At 47.6% G+C, this 21,074-nt stretch overlaps 1 protein-coding gene across 6 annotated transcripts in view; it reads left to right on the top strand.

Annotated features, from left to right (window-relative positions):
- The first annotated feature begins 8,832 nt into the window (after positions 1-8,832).
- The window catches only part of MLLT6 (MLLT6, PHD finger containing), a 145,367-nt gene continuing 133,125 nt past the window's right edge, over positions 8,833-21,074 (top strand). For 3 of the 6 annotated variants that reach the window (XM_084804713.1, XM_084804715.1, XM_084804711.1), the window contains exon 1: positions 9,165-9,635. In XM_084804713.1, the coding sequence (XP_084660839.1) occupies positions 9,527-9,635 (109 nt within the window). In that variant the 5' untranslated portion in view covers positions 9,165-9,526. Of the gene's footprint in view, positions 9,636-10,325; positions 10,425-21,074 lie in introns of those variants that run through there. The other 3 variants (XM_084804714.1, XM_084804712.1, XM_084804716.1) reach the window with 2 other exon arrangements.

The raw sequence follows: 21,074 nt of genomic DNA, 5'->3' as shown, positions 1-21,074 counted from the left end.
CCAGTTGACTTTTGTACATGGAACAGGAGAGAGGCATTGCTAGGCCTGGGCCCATGGGGACCCGTTCCCTCAATCTATTTCACAGGGCTCCAGAACTATTCCTGAATGTCCATTGGTGCTGATAAAAGATGTTTCAGCTTAATTGCCAAGCAGGGGTCAATTTTCAAGGGGGATTGCAGCTGAGGGGAGAAGAGTCAACTCCCCCCACCCCAAAAGCTTTCCCTATGTGGGAATTAAGCTTTGAAGATAAATGGTTTGGGATGATTTGAGGCAGTGTGCAATTAACTAAAGAATATATTTTATTTGAGATGATTTGGATGAGAAAGGTGGGCTATACATGTAATAAATATATAATAAATACTGAATTAATTGTCTCGCTTTGCCTCCTGTGAAATTTAAATAAATCCTCATAATTATTTCTAAATGTGCATATTCGGAGACCTCGGTGGGTGGGTGAGGAGTTAGTCTCTCTCAGCTCTGCCCACTGGGGTACTTGGTTCAGCATCAAGGTAGGCTTGAGGGCTGGGGGGGGGGATTTTTTGCTGTGGTCTATAGGAGTTCCCTCTCACTCTGCAGGCTCCCTGTCCATCTGACTACTGGTCTGGAGTGTTTGCACCTTGTGTAGGGTCAGCGAGACAGACTGAGGATTCTGTTGGTGTACCACCCACCCCGCTGCTCGACAGCCTCCCTATCTAAGCTGATGGAAGTGGTCTCAGCTGTGCTGTTAAGATCCCGCAGACTGCTGGTTCTGGGGGATGTCAACGTTCATGCTGAGAACACCTTGTCTGGGGCAGCTCAGGATTTCATGGTCTCTGTGACAACCATGAGAGTTCCAACATGTAATTGGCCTAACTCATGTAGCGGGGCATACCCTAGACTTGGTTTTGTCAACTGGTCAAAGAGATGGTGATCTGAAGGCGGGGACTATGCATCAGTTTATTTTTGTTTTTATTTATTTTATTTTATGTATTTCATTTCTATACTGCCCAATAGCCGGAGCTCTCTGGGCAGTTCACAAAAATTAAAACAAAGAGCACACAATAAAACAAGACAAAATATATAAAACATTAAAATACAACCAGAATAGACAATACAACCAGAATAAAACCAGAATAAAAACTAGCAGCATTGCAGGGATTTAAAATACAGATTTAAAACAGCAAAGCTAAAAGTCTAAAGAGCTAAAAAGTTAAAATGCCTGGGAAAATAAAAAGGTCTTCACCTGGCACCGGAAAGAATACAATGTAGATGCCAGGTGAACCTCACTAGGGAGCTCATTCCACAGCCGGGGTGCCACAGCAGAGAAAGCCCTCCTCCTAGTAGCTACCCGCCTCACTTCCTTTGGCAGAGGCTCACGGAGAAGGGCATCTGGAGATGATCTTAAGGTCCGGGCAGGCACATATGGGAGGAGGCGATCCTTCAGATAACCTGGCCCCAAGCCGTTAAGGGCTTTGAATGTTAACACCAGCACTTTGAATCGGGCTTGCAAATGGACTGGCAGCCAGTGCAGCTGGAAAAGTACCAGCATAATATGAGCTCATTGGCCAGTCCCTGTTAACAGTCTTGCTGCCCTATTTTGGACCAGCTGAAGTTTCCGGACCGTTTTCAAAGGCAGCCCCATGTATAACGCATTGCGGTAATCCAGATGAGAAGTTATCAGAGCACAGATAACTGTAGCTAGGCTATCTCTGTCCAGATAAGGGCGTAGTTGGTATACCAGCCTAAGCTGATAAAAAGTGCTCCGTGCCACTGAGTTCACCTGTGCCTCAAGTGACAGTTCTGGATCCAGGAGCACCCCCAAACTATGAACGTGATCCTTTAGGGGGAGTGCAACCCTCTCCAGAACAGGTTGAATATCAGTCCCTTTGTCATGGTCAGATCATTGCCTGGTGAGGTTTTCCCCACTGCAGCTTTTCCCCCCTGCAAGATGGTCTGCCCCAGAAGCTAATGGATCCGGATGGCTTCCAGATTGTTCTGGGGAGGTTTCTGGCCGATATGGCTGGCTCTCCTGTCGAAACCCTGGTTGACCTGTGGAATGCAGAAATGACCAGGGCAGTTGACATGATTGCTCCTGAGCAGCTCTCCTGCGTAGAACTTGTGCTGCTCTGTGGTATACTCCAGAGCTGAGAGTGATGAAACAAAATAGGAGACGGCTTGAGTGCAGATGGAGAAGAACTCCTAGTGGGTGCAACCACTATGGCAAGATATATTCAGGGGCAGTGAGGGCAGCAAAGACACAACATATCACTGCCTCTATTAAGCCCTCTATGTGCTGCTCAGCAGAGCTTTTCAAGGGTCTTCCGGGGCCTATTACATGCTGGCCCTAAGAACGCTGTAGACCCATCTGATGCCTGCTGAAATTCATTTGCTAGGCACTTCCAGGATAAAATCTCTTGCATCTGCCGGGACTTAGACTCCAGTGTTACAGCAGGTGAATCTGGTGAAATATCCAGAGCACAGCCTTGTCCAGTTTTCTTGGATGAGCTTCAGTTAGTACAGCTTGAGGACGTTGGCAAGGTGCTTGGACAGATTCGTGCAACCACTTCTGTACTGGATCCTTGCCCCTCTTGGCTGATAAAAACAGGCAGGGAAGGGACAGCTGGCTGGGCCAGGGAGGTGATTAATGCCTCCCTGCGAGAGGGGTGGTCTTGGGCTGCCTCAAAGAGGCTGTGGTGAGACCACTCCTGAAGAAACCCTCCCTGGACCCAGAAAATCTTAATAATTTTAGGCCAGTGGCAAATGTTCCTTTCCTGGGCGAGGTTCTTGAGTGGGTGGTACCACCCAGCTCCAGACACTTTTGGATGAGACTGATTATCTAGATCCATTTTAGATGGGGTTCAGGCATGGAAACAGTCTTGGTCACCCTGTATGATGACCTATGTCGGGAGAGAGACAGGGGGAGTGTGACCTTTTTGATTCGCCTTGATCTCTTGGCGGTTTTCGATACCATCGACCACAGTATCCTTCTGGGACACTTGTCTGAGCTGGGAGTGGGAAGCACTGCATTGCAGTGGTTTCGCTACTACTTGGATGGTTGGCTCCAGAAGGTGGTACTTGGGGAATATTGCTTGGGCCTGTGGATTCTTCACTATGGGGTTCTGCAGGGGTAAGTTTTGTCCCTCATGCTAATCAACATCTACACGAGTGTGGTCATCCAGAGTTTTGGAGTGTGTCTTCATCAGTATGCTGATGATAAAAAGGTAAAGGTAAAGGTGTCCCCAACCAGTCGTGTCCGATTCTAGGGTGTGGTGCTCATCTCCATTTCTAAGCCGAAGAGCCAGCGCTGTCCGAACACGCTTCTGTGGTCATGTGGCCGGCATGACTGAACACCGAGGTGCACAGAACGCTGTTACCTTTCCCGCCGAAGCGGTACCTATTTATCTACTTGCAATTTCTTGCTTTCGAACTGCTAGGTTGGCAGAAGCTGGGACTGAAGACAGGAGCTCACTCCGTCACGCGGCACTCGGGTCTTGAACTGCTGTCTTGCTGACCTTCCAGTCTGCAGTTCAGCGTCTTAACCACTAAGCCACCGCGCCCCCATGCTGATGATACCAGCTTTATTTCTCCTTTTCATCTTCTTCAGGTGAAGCTGTGGATGTGCTAAATTGGCGCCCGGTTGCGACAATGGACTGGATGAAGGCTAATAAACTGAAACTCAATCCAGACAAGACTGAGATGCTGTTAGTGGGTGGTTCTCCTGACTGGATGGAAGGTGCTCAACCTGTTCTGGATGGGGTTGCACTAAAGGAGCAGGTACATAGCTTGGGGGTCCTCCTGGAGCCATCTTCGTCACTTGAGGCTTAAGTGGCCTCAATGGCACAGAGTGCCTTCTATCAACTTTGGCTGCTGGCCCAGCTATGCCCCTATCTGGACAAGGGTAACCTGACTTCAATTGTCTATGCTCTGGTAACCTCCAGGTTAGATTACTGCAATGCACTCTATGTGGGGCTGCCTTTGAAGCTTCTGCAAAATGCAGCGGCCAGATTGATAACAGGCACAAGAAGGTCTGAACATATAAAACCAATTCTGGCTCACTTGCACTGGCTGCCTGTATGTTTCTGAACCCAATTCAAGGTGCTGATTTTGACCTTTAAAGCCTTACATGGCTTGAGACCACAATACCTGACTAAGCGCCTCTTCCGGCATGAACCGACCTGTACACTATGCTCAGCATTCAAGGACCTCCTCCAGGTGCCTCTTCTGAGGGAGCCTTGTGGCAACAGGGAAGAGGGACTTCTCAGGGTTGGCCCCTGCCCCCAATTATGGAATGATCTCCCTGATGAGGCCTGCCTGGCATCAACGTTATCTTTTCAGCGCCAGGTTGAAACTGGCCTTTTATCTCAGGCATTTGGCAGCATATGATGAGTTTTTAATCAGATCCTGGACTGTCTTTGGTTGAATATTTTAAAAATTGTTTTTAGATTGTCTCTGTGTGTGCTGTCTGTTTATATGTTTTATGTAAATGATTTTACATTCTGTGTCATGTAATTTTAATGGTTTCTAATCTTTGTGAACCACCCAGAGAGCTTTGGCTATAGGGCAGTACAGAAATGTAATACGTGAAATGAATTAATTAATATATAGATGTAAATGAGCAAATGCAGATTTTATGCAGATTTGTGTCCCATGGGCCTGGCCCCCGAAACTTGTAAGTACCTAGCAACACCCCTGCAAGAGAGGCAGACATAAACAGTAAGACAATTAAAAGTGGGTCCTGTGTTGCAGCTTTGTGTTCATGGTGGGCCCCAAGGCCTGAAAAGATTGAAGGTAGCTTTGTCTGCTCTGACTGGCAGCTTTCTGAGCTCTCAGGTAAGAGACGTTTTCATCTTCACTACCTGAGATGTTGGGGAGTAATCCTAGTACCTTCTGCACATCAATCATGGCTTTTCAAAGGGGATTAGACAAGGAGAACAAGTTTACCAGTCTTGTCTGGAGAAGAAGTCTACCAACGGGTATTACCCAAGTTAGCTGAATAATACATCCATGTTCAGAAGCAGTATGTCACTGAGCATCAAAGGTAGGCATGGTTGGGCACGTGCTGAGGGCCCACACTCCAGCAGGGGCCCACTGACAAGAGTCCCCTAGAGGTGTTCCTCCTCTTCACCATTGCAACCTGCTTGTGCATCTGGCCCAGACAACAGAGGTGATGAGAAGGACAAGTGGTAGATGCTGCCACCTACTTGGCTCTCTGCCCACCAAGCAAGCGTTAGCGATGATGATGTTAGCAACGGAAGCTGGTGACCATGGCAGTGAGAAGGTGGCCTCGCTTAGGCAGGGAGCCCCTGGAGGGTGTCTTGACCAAGGGCCCTCCAAAACCCAGGGCACTGCCCCTGAGTCCCAGTTGCTGGGAAGCAGCAGCAGGAGAGGGCTCTTCCTACTCTGCCCCATGTCCGGTTTGTGGGCTTCCCAGAGGCATCTGCTTGGGCGCTGTAGGAAACAGGATGCTTGTCTAAATGGACCTTGGTCTGATTCAGCCGGGCTCCTCTTCTGTTCTGATGGGGCACAACCCACCGGAAAGCCCCCCCCCCCCGAGAGTTCTCCTGCACTGCTCCACATCACTTCCATGGGGCATTGCTCAAGAAAATGTCCTGGTAGAAGCGTCCCAAGTTTATCCAGGCAGGAGGAAGGGGAGTGCAACCTGGGTGGGTGGTTGCTGCATCTGTTCTGATGGAATGCTACCTGCATTTCCAGCCATGAGCATGAAAATGGTTGTCCTGAAGAATCATAGAGCTGGAGCTGGGGGCGTCAAAGGCCATCTGGTCCAGCCCACTGCTCACTGCAGGAAACCCAGAGCTACAGCATCGTCAACAGATGGCTGCTGCTGCGACGGAAGCCAGAGCTACTACTGCCCTGTCTCTTTGAGCACTCTTATGCTCAAGGACTTCTTCTTCCATAACAGCAAAAGGAAGCGGTCATGTCTCAACTCACATCCCAATGATACAAAGGGATGCCTTCTTGCTCTTGGTTAAACCAGGCTGGCAGGAAACCAAGGATGCTTCCAGACAGAGGGATCCTAATCCTAACAAGCAAAAGTCATTGTGCGGCGATTCTGCCTTTTCTTTCTGAACAGACTTTCCACAGTAAGAGAAAAGACAGAAGAAGCAGTGAGAAGTCATGGGAGGGTTACACATGGAAGACGAGGTCATCTGGATCCTCCATAATATTCCATGAATGAAGCAAGGCGATTGCGTAATAAAAGCCTCAAGTTTGCTCCCATCCACACTTCTTGGCAGCAGGGGCTAATGGCGAAATCCTTTGTGTGAGGTGACCCTCAGGTGTCCCAAGGAAAGTTTACTCCCCTCCTGATTGGTTGGGTCCCCCCGTTCTCCTCCAGCCCCACTGACATCGGAGCCACCATCCTCCACTAGAACAGAGGAAATATAAAGCTGCATTCAAAAAAAGAAAAAGTACATTCCCCCACTGCACTATACAACAGCCTTCCCTAACCTGGTGCTCTTGGAGTGGCTGGCTGGGGAATGCTGGGAGTTGTAGGACTTATTTCTGTCTAAACATACATAGGAATGCATCCTTAGTGACTTATATAAGTATCTACAGCTGACATCCCAGGCAATTCACATCAAGCCTTCCAGAGAGACACACAAAAGTATGGGGTAAATTCATCATTTAATCTCTGGAGGGTCAGAATAGGGGTTAGTACCCTGGAGAGCTCCTTTAGAGTTCTGACTGGTTCTGACTGAAACCTGGAGTGGATCCACCACCCCACTGACATCGGAGCCACCAGCCCCCACTGATCCATTCTCTTACACAGCTTTAAATAAATCTGTTCCCCATAATTTGAACTCTGAAGTTGATTATGCTTCTGCCTAGTCACAGGATTGAACTTCACCCGCTGTGCCCAGTCATTCGCCCGTGTTCCAAGAGAATGGGAATAATGGAAGGCAGAGACTGGCAGGCTTGAGAAGCTGCCAGGGGTGTCATTGCAGTAGTGGGTGTGGATGAAAGGGGCGGGGCCAAAAACACCAGTATATTTTAGCTTAATGCTCTTACTGGCTGTAACTCAGCTTTTGAAGAGGCATTTTGGAATGGGGTAAAAACCTGTGCTAAAATAGGGAAACCACCAAAAGATCGGACTTTGAGGAAAAGGGGTACAGCCAGGGGAAGGAGGCGTGGCCATCTGGGAAACCCTGGAGGGCTGGATTGGGACCCCAGGTGAGTCAGATTTGGCCCACAGGCCTGAGATTTGACACCCCTGCTGTAGTTTATGGGTTCCATTGTCAGAACGTTCTTCATTCATTCCAATATTATGTTATTATATTTCTATACTGCTCCATAGCTGAAGCTGTCTGGGCGGGTCACAAAAATTAAGAACCATTAAAATACACTATATAAAATATAAAACCATTCACATAATAACATAGAACAAATAACATACACAACAACATATATTTAAAATAAAAACAATCAGCCAGAGACCATCAAGAGACTTATTATACGCTGCCAAATGCCTGAGAGAAGAGGGCTATTTTAACCTGGCGCCAAAAAGATGACAATGTTGGCGCCAGGTGGGCCTCTTCAGAGAGATTATTCCAAAAATGGGGAGCCACCACCGAGAAGGCCCTCCTTGTTGCCGCCCTCCGGGCCTCCCTTGGAGAAGGCTCCTGGAGGAGGCCCTTAGATGCAGAGCATAGGGTGCGGGTCAGTTCGTGCTGGGAGAGGCGTTCTGTCAGGTACTGTGGTTCTGAACCGTGTAGGCTTTATAAGTCTTATTTGTTGTTGTTTATTCGTTCAGTCGCTTCCAACTCTTCGTGACTTCATGGACCAGCCCACGCCAGAGCTTCCTGTCGGCTGTCACCACCCCCAGCTCCCCCAAGCTCGAGTCTGTCACCTCCAGAATATCATCCATCCACCTTGCCCTTGGTCGGCCTCTCTTCCTTTTGCCTTCCACTTTCCCTAGCATCAGCATCTTCTCCAGGGTATCCTGTCTTCTCATGATGTGGCCAAAGTACTTCAGTTTTGCCTTTAATATCATTCCCTCAAGTGAGCAGTCTGGCTTTATTTCCTGGAGTATGGACTGGTTTGATCTTCTTGCAGTCCAAGGCACTCTCTGAATTTTCCTCCAACACCACAGTTCAAACGCATCTATCTTCCTTCGCTCAGCCTTCCTTATGGTCCAGCTCTCGCAGCCATAAGTTACTACGGGGAATACCATTGCTTTAACTATGTGGACCTTTGTTGTCACTGCAATGCCTCTGCTCTAAGATGTTTCTCCTAATGTTCAACCAAAATCTACCCTCCTGTCCCTTAAGCCCATTAGATCTTGTCCTGCTCTTTGGGGGCAGCAGAGAACACCTCTTTGCCCTCTTCTTTGAGAAAACCCTCCAGATCTTTGAAGAGAAGTCTCCCCACAGCCTTCCTTTCTCCAGGCTAGGAGTCCTATCACAGATGCCCCTTTCAAGTATAACCCCAAATCTACTTAACACTCAACTCCATTTTTCTTTGCGCACTTTCCCTTCGTCCCTCATAACGCGTATTACCCACCTGTTACTTCTGGGTATTTCCCCCCCCCCCCCAATTTCTCTTTAATGATTCATTCCCTCACTTTGCCTAAGTTTGCAAAATATAATAAACTGGTTTCAATATCAAGGTTTTGAAACCCGCACGCGCTTTTTGTGAAGATCGTCTCCCCCCCCCCCAACCCGCCAAAGGGTGGCGCTGGCGGAGCCCCTATCTGTCAATGTTGTTACAGATAACAGGATTTAAGGGGGCGGGAGATATTTCTTCAAAAAACACACACCCTTTTCTCCCTCCCTCCCTCCCTCTCTCTCTCTCTCTCTCTCTCTTCTTTTTGGTCCTTGCTTCACCGCTCCGGATGGAACAACAGCACGCAAACACAACGTTGCGCGCACACTTTAGATGCCAGATCCGTTCCCCTGGATAAAGAGAAAGGAAGAAGAGGAGGACGAAGTGGGGCGTGGGGGAGAGGGAGAGAGGGAGAGAGACCCTCCTCAGCCCCGTTCCATAATTGCAGCGAGGCGTAGGGTGGAGGAAGGAAACAGAAAAATCTCCCTCCCAAGCGTGGCAACCGTTCCTGAACCGAAGACTTTACAGGCGCACGGAGCCATGATGATTGTGGGCTGTGTGCAGCCCTGGCGACGCTGTGTGCGTGTGCGCGCGGGCGGGCGCCTCGCAGTGTAGGGAGATGTGAGTGCGTCGCTGTGTACGGGGACCAGCACCCGCGTCTGCTCGGGCTCTCCGCGCCAGCAATGCCGCCGCCGCCGCCGCCGCCGCGCTCTCGCTTGCAAATAACAATGTGGCTTTTCTGCCCTGGGGGGAGGCTTCCCAGCCCTCTCCTTTTCCCCCCATCCTAGTGGGATTGTGTGTGTGCGTGCGTGCGTCTGTGTATATATATATATATATATATATAGCGGATCGGAGGCAGGCAGAAATCCGGGACTGAAAAGAATAAAAGGACGGGGGAGCGAGACAACCTTCACAGCAGCGGCCACAACACAACACAACAGGAGCTGGTGGCGGGGAAATCAGCACAGGAGAAACTTATGGAAGAATGAAGGAGATGGTGGGCGGTTGCTGCGTCTGTTCTGATGAGCGGGGCTGGGCAGAAAACCCCCTGGTGTACTGTGATGGACATGGATGTAACGTGGCGGTGCATCAAGGTAAGAGCCCCCCTCCCGCGAGACACCTTTGCCGACCCTCCGCCTCCCCCCTTCCCCAGGCAAGACCCTGTGTGCGTTCTAACTCTTGAGGCTTTGCCAGAATAAGATTTCACACACACACACACACACACACACACAGATGGGGGTTAAATAGGATAATACCACCCCCACCCCCCAGTCTATCATCACACTGAAACCTTTGCAAGCTTTAAGCAAAAGAAGAAGAAGGGGGGGGGGTTAGACGCGAAGGAATAAGAGCTGGAGGGGGGTGAAGAGATAAATTTATTATTACTGCTGCTACTGTTGTTATTATACATTGAAAGTACACACTGAAAGTATTCTCATTTCTATTGTTCCATATAACGGTATTCTTGACGGGGCCTTATTGGGGAAGGGGCTGCAGATACAAGCTTTTGCAAAAGCGTTTAGGAAGAAAGGGGGTTGTGGTTGTGATTGTGTGCGTGTGGATAGGAGGGGCGAGATCTTATGTTTTCCTGTTGGGGGGCGGTGTTTATTGCTTTGTTTTGTATTTGTATTTTTTCATTTTTAATTGCACTAGCCTGTAAAGGGATTGGGGTGGGGGGGTGGGGAGGAAGAGACATAAACAGAAGACAGAAGAAGCAGAGGGGGTGGTGATGGTCAATTGTTGTGGGTTTTTATTATTATTATTATTATTATTATTTGACGTAGCTTTAAAAGAAACGTATGGCAGTGACCTCTGACTGTCTCCCACAAGCTTCCTTCCGGATTAGCTGGGATTCTATTATTAGCTACCATGTAACATTGGTGGTGAGTGTTTTTTCTTCTTTTCTGTAATGTTGGGGGTGGACGTGGGAGGGTGGGGGTGGACGTGGGAGGGTGGGGGCTCACTAGCCTGCAGTTTCGAGGTAAGGTAGCAAAGAAGCATGTCACCTCTATACAAAAGAACACCTTTTGAGCAATGAAATAATAGAGCCAAAGTGCGTGTGCAAGTGAGTGAGTGAGCGTGTTCCTCTCTGCTTCTTTCTCTGGTTTCCCATAGTAGATCATTAACAGTGGAAACAGAAGGAGGCGTCACCTCAGCTGCACCCTGCCCCACAGATCTAGGGTTATTAATGTAATTTCAGGCCTGGCTGCTTAACTCTTTCCAACGGGGCTTAGTTGCTCAAACAAGAATGGCCAGAGTTCAGACTTACCTGGCAGTGGCGCAGTTAGGTAATTTTAGTCTCTGGGCTTAATGGTTGTATTGGGGAGGGGGGCTCTTTAGAACATAAGAACATCAGAAGAGCCCTGCTGGATCAGACCCAGGGTCCATCTAGTCCAGCATTCTGATCACACAGTGGCCAACCAGCTGTCGTCCAGGGACCCACAAGCCAGGCATGAGTGCAACAGCACCCTTAGATGGCAATGTGTATTACTTCGCTTATTTTGAAATGTGGTAATATAGCCCTGTTGGGTTTCGGGGCCCTCCCTGGACCTCTGTCCCAAAGTCCTGCCCTAACAGCATCACTGTTACCTGGAGGGGTCCCAATTCTTGACCCCAAATACTTGCCTCTTACCAGGATTGTGCGAACGTGGGCTGCTGTGGTCATTCTATCGGGCAGGGGGGGGAGTCACATAGCACATCAAAACTTATTTGTTTGGGTGGGCATTTAAGGCGTAATAGAAATTGGTCCTTTTTTGCCTTGATACATTGAATTTGATGTTTTGTATTTTATCTTGTTTCAATGTGTTTTGCTTTTATATTAATTTTGTGTAGCTGGGTTTCATTGCTGGCTGCTTTGGAAGGCAGAGAAATTGAAATATCTATCTTGCCATTTATCTCGATGTTGATAGTACTCCAAAAATCTCTCCTTATGAATATTATGAATATTAGGTTGTGGTATATGTTATCCCTGCCTAAGCTTATAAATTCTAGGTGGCAATTCAACATGTTCCCAGGCTGACCCTTGGTACTAAAAATAGGTTCCAGGAGTAAATTTGAAATTAAGCCTTGTTTGAAATGAAGTCCCGTTGATTAGCTTTGACGCTCCCTCCCTCATGAATCTCCAATGCATTAAAACAAAAACATGCATATAAGCAAGTGAAGAAGGGCACTTTGCAAAAGGTAGTAGAGGACTTTAGCTCAGTGGTAGAGACAGCCTTGTAAATAAGTCCACAAAACTACTGGCCTACAAAAATATTTACTAGCTTGCTAACAGGCCAGTACCCTGCATTTCCATACTACCCATGGGGGAAGGAAGCCCCCTCCTCTATGGCCAGTAAGGAAATGCAGGCTATTAGCCTCTTAACATGGTAGTAAAAAAATAGTACTTTCTACGATTTGTCCCTCCTCTCCCCATCCACTGCATTTTATGCTGGTCGTGGAGAAAGTGGCTTTCCTTCCTCTGTGGCTAGCATGGAAACCAATTGGGCTGGCAAAGGAGGGATGGAACAATCCATTCCTCCTCTGCCAGCCTGCTGACTTGTCTTCCTGGAATTCCCGGTTGCCGTCTTAAATGCAAGACTGAGTAGAGCATATCCAGGTAAGACTGGAAAAAACTGTTCTCTGAAAGCCTGGAGAGTTGCTGCCAGTCAGTGTAGAGAACACTGAGCTAGATGCTCTGACTTGGTATGAGGCAGCTTCCTACGTTCTTGCCTGGGAAGTTGGTTGGAGGAGCAGAGTATTTGAGCCCACGTTTCCCAAGGACTAACCCCAAGCCACTTGTCTTCTTTTCCCTAAGGAATCTGTGCATCGTCTCTTTGCTTGAAGGGTAGGCCCTACAGCATTACTGTCAGTTTGCTACATGCCATACAATATCAAGATAGGATCCAGGCATCATCAGTACGGCAAGGCTACCAGGCTATTTTCTGTAAACCTGTCTCAGGCACATTCTAGTACGGTCAAGCGATGGAAACCGCTCTAAGCAATACGTCTCTGTGCATGAAGTCAGAGACGCATTGCCTTGAGCCTGTCAGTGGTACTACCATAGGACAGAGAGAGAGAGAGAGAGAGAGAGAGAGAGAATAAGTCCCTACTTGCTAAAAGGGATGCTCTGCTAGGCAGCGTGAGATTCATGGCCTGGATTGGGGAAAGCCAGCTGATGATGCGTAGCCTTGCTTTGGCCTCTGAAACAATTTTATTTAGCTCCTACTGAAATTGTAACCAAGGGTTGTGGTCGAAACGTTGCCTCTGATTTCACTCATGAGTTTTACTCATAAGGAAAATAATTATAGATATAGATTGGTGTGTGCGGGCAAGTGCGTGTGTGTGTGTGTGTGTATATATATATATATTTACAAACGGAGACAGCATGGTGTAGTGGTTAGAGTGTTGGACTAGGACCCGGGAGACCAAGATTCAAATACCCACTCAGCCATGAAGCCCATTGGGTGTCATTGTGCCACTCATTTTCCCTCAGTCTATCCTATCTTGCAGGGATGTTATGAGGATAAAGTGGGGTGGGGAGAAAACCACGTAAGCCAATTTAAGGAGTAAATATTCTGAGTAGCAAAATACACTTCTGATTCCTAGCCTGTGCCCTGGAGAACGAAGTGGCTCCCAAGCATATGGACATTGGTTACTCCTGGTCTAGAGCCCTGGTCTGTAAGCAGGAATGTTAGCAGTGGAGCCAGAAAATGGGGAAGAACAACTGGAACACAGGGAATGGGAGGGAGAAGGAACCTCTTTCCCAAAATGTCCCAGCCAAATTGATGGGTTTTTAGCTAGCTATAGCTAAGGTTTGGGAACCTCTGGCTGCTATGTGACATTTATTTACTGGCAGTGGCAGCCAAGCAGCCCTGCTGTTTGGGGTAGGAGGCATGTGCATTGCAGGGCTGGCATCAGCACCTCACCTGACATCCTGAGGCACTGAGTAGGCCCCCAGCAGCCTGGCAGAGCTCCCTGCCAATGCCTGCCTTCTCTTTAGTGGTTTTTTTTTTCTGGCCCGGCACTCTGAGTCTAGGCACCATTTTAATTTCCCACAATGCCTCCAGTGTGGTGTCACTCTTGGGCATTGTGGGAGGTTAAAATGGTGCTACCATTCCTTCTATTTTCTGCTACCCAGTGCAGACTGGTAGCAACCCTGCTACCCAGCGCAGCTTGGAGGACTGTCACCGCCAACATGAGGCAAGCCTTCCAGGGCCTACTGACAGAGGAGGGGGCCCACCAGAGAGCACTTTGACCAGGGCCCCCCTCAAACTTGGAGCCAGCCCTGGTGTGTGGGGGCCCTTCTGTCTTTCCCTCTGTGTTTCACTTTGCATGTGTTAATTCATTGGGACCAAAGTAGAGCGGTCAGGGCGGCCATATTTGTCTATTCATGTGTCTGTGCTGTTCAAGTATATTGAGGGGTGGGCTGCTTTTAACATCAAGAGAGGCATATGGGTGAGAGGTACAGAATCCTCCCCTGCCTTACCTCCCTGCACTCCATGACTTCAGGCACATCCCCAACCCGCACCGTAGCTCACGCCTGGTATCAGCCAGACTGGGAGAAAGGTACTTGAACAGACTGGGAATGGGGAGGTATGGCAGGGGAGAGAGTTATGCTCCCCTCATATTCACTCGTCTTTTGATGTAAAAACTAGAACCCCCCCACCCACCCTGTGCTTTACATGTGAATAGGAAAGACATGTAAATAACAAATGTGGTTGCTCCCATTATATCTAATTTGGCCTTGTGGAGCACTCATATCTTGGGCGAAATCGTTGGCTCTCTACACTGGGTGGCTATTGGTATAAACCAGAGGTAGGCAACTTGTGGTCTTCCAAATATTTTGGCCTAGGACTCCAAATGGCCCTCACCATTAGCTATGCTGGCTAGGGCTGATGGGAGTTGTAGGCCAAAACACAAATTGCCCACCCTTGGTGTAAATAGTTAAATACACTCATGTACTAGATATGCATGCGCAAAACCACAAATCCCTTTGTTTGTATTTGTGTTTTTGGAAAAGGGGGACTGGTCTGTGCTGAAAACATTGGAGCTATTCTGAGGCATGTAACACAGTAGCCGCATCAAATGCTCCTTGAATATAAACTGCTTTTTGTGCAGTTCAGTTTTTAAATATATTGGATATCAGCCCTGTAAACCTTGTTAATAATCTTGGCCTTCCCTACTGAAAATCTCTCTGTACTATTCCCCTCCCTCCCACAAATCTGTTTCTCCATGTGTCTGTGTGTTTGTCCCATTTTGACAGTGTGTGCATAGTTTTCCTACACAAAAAATAATCTCATGTGAAGCAGTCCTTAGATGACTAGGACAAGGATTGGAAAGAAGTCTATGCCTGGTTAAAATCAGTATTGGGGATCAGATAGATATAGGCCTCTATTTGAAGGCATCCTCTGTTTGAAGGGCTGTCTAGTTTAAAGATGAAGAACCATAAGGAGGGAGAGGAAACAGGGGCCTTGAAATTTCCCATCAACCATTAGCACCTGGGCAGGAGATAGAGCAGGCACACAGCTCACCTGGTCACAGTCTTCCCCCTTCTGGTGAGATGCATTGCATTTCTGTTTAAATTATGGTAATTCTTTTGAAATCTGCATCTATACATAATAAATTTGCATGTGCACATTTTATGCAAATCTGTGTCCTCCCCCCCCCCTTTTTTTTTGGTGATGCTTTCCCTCTTTTTTGTCAATTTGTAAGTGGCCACCCTATACAGAAAACAGGTGAGTGGAGAAGCAGGAAAGGGGAGGCTGAGGTCTTTTTTGAAAAGGCTATGCTGAAAGAGTAAGTATTGAGGAGAAACTTCAGAAAATAGAAGGAAATGGATTCATTGGAGGAAAGGCAGATGCTCTCTCAAACCACTTACTTAGTGGGCTGTCTTTCCCAGCCAAGGTGCATAAGAACCTAAGAATTGTTTTGTTGGATCAGACTAAGGTCCATCTAGCCCAACATTTGTTTTCCCACAGTAACAAGCCAGATGCCTCTGGGATACTTATAAGAGGCAGATAAAGGCAGGAATGTATGAGAATTTTGTTCCTGTTCACAAATCATGTGAACGTGTCTCATTCAGCCGCAAACCCAAGCAGGAGTTTTAATTCTCGGAACATTTTTGCAATTTCCTGAGCTTGTGTTTGAAAGTGCATGCTTGCACAAGTACTCACTTCCAAAAATGCACATTTCCTCCCCCCAAAAACATTTTGATGCTTTAGCCTATGGGGAAAGTGTGTTTGGGGTTGGGGTGCTTGGAAAAGTGCACATTTTTTGTGTTCGAAAGGGCGCACTTTTCCTGTTCAGAAAAAAAAGATGCTTGGGTTTGGGGGCAAGAACAAGGTGAGACAAGCTTTGAGGTGGAAAACAGAACCTTGACAAATTGAACATTGGTTGTTCTCCCATCCCTACATAAAGGTGGTTCTTTCTCCCCTATTCTTTGTTTTTAGGGTCTGGTATTCAACAGTGTACTGTCTCAGAACATGGAGGTTCCAATTGGGTATCATGCCTAGTAGTTGCCGATAGCCCATTAATTTGTGTCATCCCTTTTAGAGCCAATTTTGCAAGTGAGCTATGCACTGTGTAAAGAAATACTTCTTTGTGTCAGTCTCAGACCCACATCAGTCAGCTTTGTTGGGTGATCACAAGCTCTAGTATTTTTTTCCAAAAGGAGTAGCTGTGTTAGTCTGTTGCAACCAAAACAAGAACAGGTCTTGTGACTGCAATCCTATATACACTTTCCTAGGATCAAGCCCCATTGAACTCAATGAGTCTTACTTCTGAGTAGACAGAGATAGGATTGCACTGTAAGAAATGTTTTATGGCATAACCCAGTCTTCCCCAACCTGACGCCCTCCAGATGTGTTGGACTGCAACTCCCAGTGGTTGTACTGGCTAAGGATAATGGGTGTTGTAGTCAATCACACCAGCGGGGGCACCAGGTTGAGGAAGCCTGGCATATGCTTTTATGGGCTAGAGTCTACTTCATCAGATGCATGAAGGGTTACCCTAAGTTGGCAGATAATTCTTCACGTAAGTCACAGAAAAGGACTAAAAGTGTAACACTGGGCCAATTCGCACGTCACAGCAGCAAATTTTGGGTTAATTGATTAACCTACGATTTACCTTGTGTGTGTGAGCTGCCTCCAGTTTGCATAAACAACCTACTAACAACTAATCATAGGTTAACTCTGGGTTGTTTAACCCATAAACAACCCAGGGTGACTAGGTTTGGACAACAAACTGGAAGCGGCTTACATGCAGCACACATCCCCACAAATCCTGGGTTAATTAACCCATGATTTGCTGCTGTGACGTGTGCGAACAGGGTCAATGTTACGCTTTCCAAAATTACCCTTTAGCAACTCTTTCTTCATTAGGTTAAAAATATTCTTCTTTCCCTGGTGAACGGACATTCTCTTCCATGGATAAAAGGAAGCAAACCAGGTACAGGAAATAAACAATGACCAGGAGATGGGAACAGGAGAGGGAGAGGGGGATGGAATGGAATGGAAAGCAAGCAACCATTATACCAAATGGGAGGTCATGTAAAAATAGGGGGTCATGGGAAATCAAGGACATTTCCCTGTTGGCACTAAAAATCTCTGTACTAAAAATGATTGCGCTGAAGAAGAAAATACGTGAGTGTGATGTCACATTTCAACCAGTATTAAGGCGGCCACATACATATCACCAAAAAGAGAGTAAAAGAGGAAACATAATTGCATAAAATTTCCATATGTTGATTTACATGTATAGATGCAAATTCGGAAAGAATTACTATAATTTAAATACAGTACACCTCACCATAGTAGGGAAGACTGTAACGGGGTGATCTGTGTGCCCGCTCAGTCTGCTGCCCAGGCGCTCACTGTTGATAGCAGGGCTGGCCCGACCATTAGGCAGAGTGAGGCAGTCACCTCAGGCAACAGAACTTGGGAGGTGGCAGCAAAGTGTTGGAGGAAAAACCTAGGTGCCATGCAGCCTGCTCCGTGCCCCCTACGTTAGCCTGCTGCCTTCAGGTGCAGCGGGGAATGCTGAACCATCATCAGTGTTGAAGACAGATTCATCGGGCCAGTCAGGTGGCTTTCATACATGGAATGGGAGGGGGCGCCATCTGGTTCTTCACTTCAGGCAGCAAAATGTCTTGGGCCAGCCCTGTCTGATAGGCAGCTTGAAAGCCCTGCTTTGCGCCTCCCTTCTAGTGGTTCTTGATCTTTAAACCAGGCTTGGGCTGAACAGCTCTTTGAATAGAGAATGCCTTCAATAAAAAAGGGGGGGGGGGAACAACCTTTGGTCTGCGGACTGGATTGCTCCCCGGACCAAGCCCGGTAGGTCAGATGACTTAGCGGGGGCCCTCCCCAAAGCCCCACCCCCTCCCATGATATTATCGGTGGTGCCCACTCCCCCCTCTCCCCATGCTTCTCTCTGCATGGAGAAAACAATTGGCCAGTGCTTGCAGGAGGCACTTCCTGCAAGCACCTGCTGAATTAGATCCCTCCTTCCCATGCCAATCATGTCCCAAATAGGATTTGAGAGGCATGGGAAGGGATTCTGCAGGGACTTGTAGGACACATTCCTTCAAGCCCTGGTCAGCTGGGTGCGGGATGGGAGGGAATCCCTTTGTTATCTCCTATCAGAAATTGGAAATAACGGGATTTCTCTTCCCAGGCCATGGAGTGCGGCTTGGGGAGGGCCTTGTGGAGCGTGGCCAACCCTCTCCAGGCTGAATTAGGGTACCCTGTGGGCTGGATTAGCCCTGTGGGGCAGAGGTTGCCATCCCCTGAAATAGAGAGCCATCCTCTGTAAAGTAAGACACATGATCATCCTAACCAGTATCCCCCTCCTCACTTGTCATAAACTTTTCCCCTTCCCCACTTGTCGTTTTGCCATCCCTCCCTACTCCTTAATGTGTGACGCTTTTTATGAATGACCTGAAAGAGACTGTACAATTCCCAAAATTAAATGTACACAAGTTAGTATTCGGTGGCCCTGTTTAAAATGAGGTGTCACTGTTTTCCGAGCATGCTTTGTAGTTTCCTGTTGTAAGGCTAGGAATGCCACATACAGTCAGGGCCAGAAATATTGGAACAAGGATAACTGTTTTGGCAGTTGGCCTCTGTACACCACCACATTGAAGTTGAAAGGAAACACACCCAGATGGGAGCGAAGTCAGGACTGTCAGCTGTAATTCAAGGGCTTTGACAAAAGTGGGGCACTAACCATTCAGGAAGGACAGCCAGTGGCATACACGCACACCCATCATTGGTGGCTCATAGGTAATGGAATGAACGGCTGACAAGCAGCTGCATGGCCAGGTGTGGCCTGTTTCCTGGGTGCCCCATGACCAATCAAGCAGAAAAAAAAGGCCTGGAGGTGGTTCTGAGTGTTATATTTGCATTTGGTAGCTGTTCACTGGAACTCCCAACATGAGGTCCAAAGAGGTGTCCATGCGAGTGAAGGAGGCCATCATTAGGCTGAGGAAACAACATAGACCTATCAGAGAGATAGCAAAAACAGTGGGAGTGGCCAACACAACAGTCTGGAACATCCTGAAAAAGAAGGAATTAACTGGCAAGCTCAGTATCAGCAAAAGGCCTGGAAGACCACGGAAGACAACTAAAGTGGATGACTGCAGAATTCTGCTCATGGTGAAGAGGAACCCTTTCACAACATCTAGCCAGGTCAAGAACGCTCTTGAGGAGGTAGGCATGTCATTGTCAACATCTACATTCAAGAGACGGCTTTATTGATGTAAATACAGAGGCTTCACAACAAGGTGCAAACCACTGGTAACGCTCAAGAACAGAATGGCCAGATTAGCCTTTGCCAGCAAACACCTAAAAAAGCTTGCCCAGTTCCAGAATAATATTCTTTGGACTGATGAAACCAAGATTAACTTGTACCAGAATGATGGGAAGAGAAAAGTATGGAGAAGGAAAGGAACAGCTCATGATCCAAAGCATACCACATCATCTGTCAAACATGGTGGAGGCAGTGTTATGGCATGGGCATGTATGGCTGCCAGTGGAACCGGGTCACCGGTGTTCATTGATGACCTGACCGCTGATAAAAGCAACAGGATGAATTCTGAAGTGTATAGGGCTATACTTTCTGCTCAGATTCAGCCGAACGCTGCCAAACTGATAGGACGCCGCTTCCTATTGCGGATGGATAATGACCCAAAACATACAGCAAAAACTAACCAAGAGTTTCTCAAGGCAAAGAAGTGGGATGTTTTTCAATGACCAAGTCAGTCACGTGATCTCCACCCAATAGAGCATGCTTTTCACTCACTGAAGACAAGACTGAAGGCAGAAAGACCCACAAACAAGCAGCAGCTGAAGGCAGCTGTAGTCAAGACCTGGCAAAGCATCTCGAGGGAGGACACTCAGCATTTGATCATGTCCATGGGTTCCAGACTTCAGGCAGTCATTGACTGCAAAGGATTTTCATCCAGGTATTAAAGGCGATCCTTAAGTTTGAAATGATGTTGGTTTGTTCCATTACTTATAAGCCACCAACGATGGGTGTGTGTGCATGCCACTGGCTATCCTTCCTGAATGGTTAGTGCCCCACTTTTGTCACCCCCCTTGAATGACAGCTGAAAGTCCTGACTTCGCTCCCATCTGGGTGTGTTTCCTTTCAACTTCAATGTGGTGTACAGAGGCCAACTGCCAAAACAGTTATTCTTGCTCCGATATTTCTGGCCTTGACTGTACCTGGAAGTCTTGCTTGCTTTTTTAAGAAGATAAGAACAGCCCTGCTGGATCAGACAAAGGGTCCATCTGGTCCAGCATTCTGTTCACACAGTGGCCAACCAGCTGTCAGCCGGGAAGCCCACAAACAGGACATGAGTGTAGAAGCACCCTCCTGCCCATGTTCCCCAGCAAGTGGTATATATAAGCTTACTGCCTTCTCCTTCCTTCTCATATATACATTTCAGCCTTTTGGAGCAACTTAGACAATTGGCATTTTGGCAGAAGCCAACATCAAGCCTAATAGTCCCCCTAATAGCCTAGGGAGGTGGTGGGCTCTCCCACACTGAAGGCATTCAAGATGAAGCTGGACAGCCATCTAGATGTCAGGGATGCTTTGACTTGGATTCCTGCATTGAGCTGGGGGCTGGACTGATGGTCTTATAGGCCCCTTCCAACCCTACTATTTTATGATTGTATGATGCTAATCTCTCTCTCTTTTTCTCTCTTTCTGTGTGTGTGTGTGTGTGTGCTCTTTAAAATGGGCAACTGACAGCATTTGCTTTTCCTGTGTGTATGACCTGGTCAGGATTGTGTATGTTTTCAACGTCGAGCAGGATTTTAGTACCGCATGCAGAATCCAGTATTCTGAGACTATCCATTTTCACTCAAAATGTCTCTAGCCCATAAGACTGAGAAAAGTCTTGAAAATGTGGGCATTCAAAAGCTGGTGTATGAGGCTAATCAGGACTCCCAGTTGGGACAACCTTGATAAGACATCTCTGCTGGATTGTAAAGTAGGGTTGTTTAAGGACAGAAACCAGTTCCTTCCTCCTCCTCCTCCCTCTGCCCAAA

This window comes from Heloderma suspectum, chromosome 6 (genome assembly GCF_057233095.1).
Source record: "Heloderma suspectum isolate Gila_16-S chromosome 6, 16-S_ref, whole genome shotgun sequence".
Classification (NCBI taxonomy): Eukaryota; Metazoa; Chordata; class Lepidosauria; order Squamata; family Helodermatidae; genus Heloderma; species Heloderma suspectum.
Note: the sequence above shows the minus strand (reverse complement) of the source record. Positions and strands in the feature narration are given on the sequence as shown.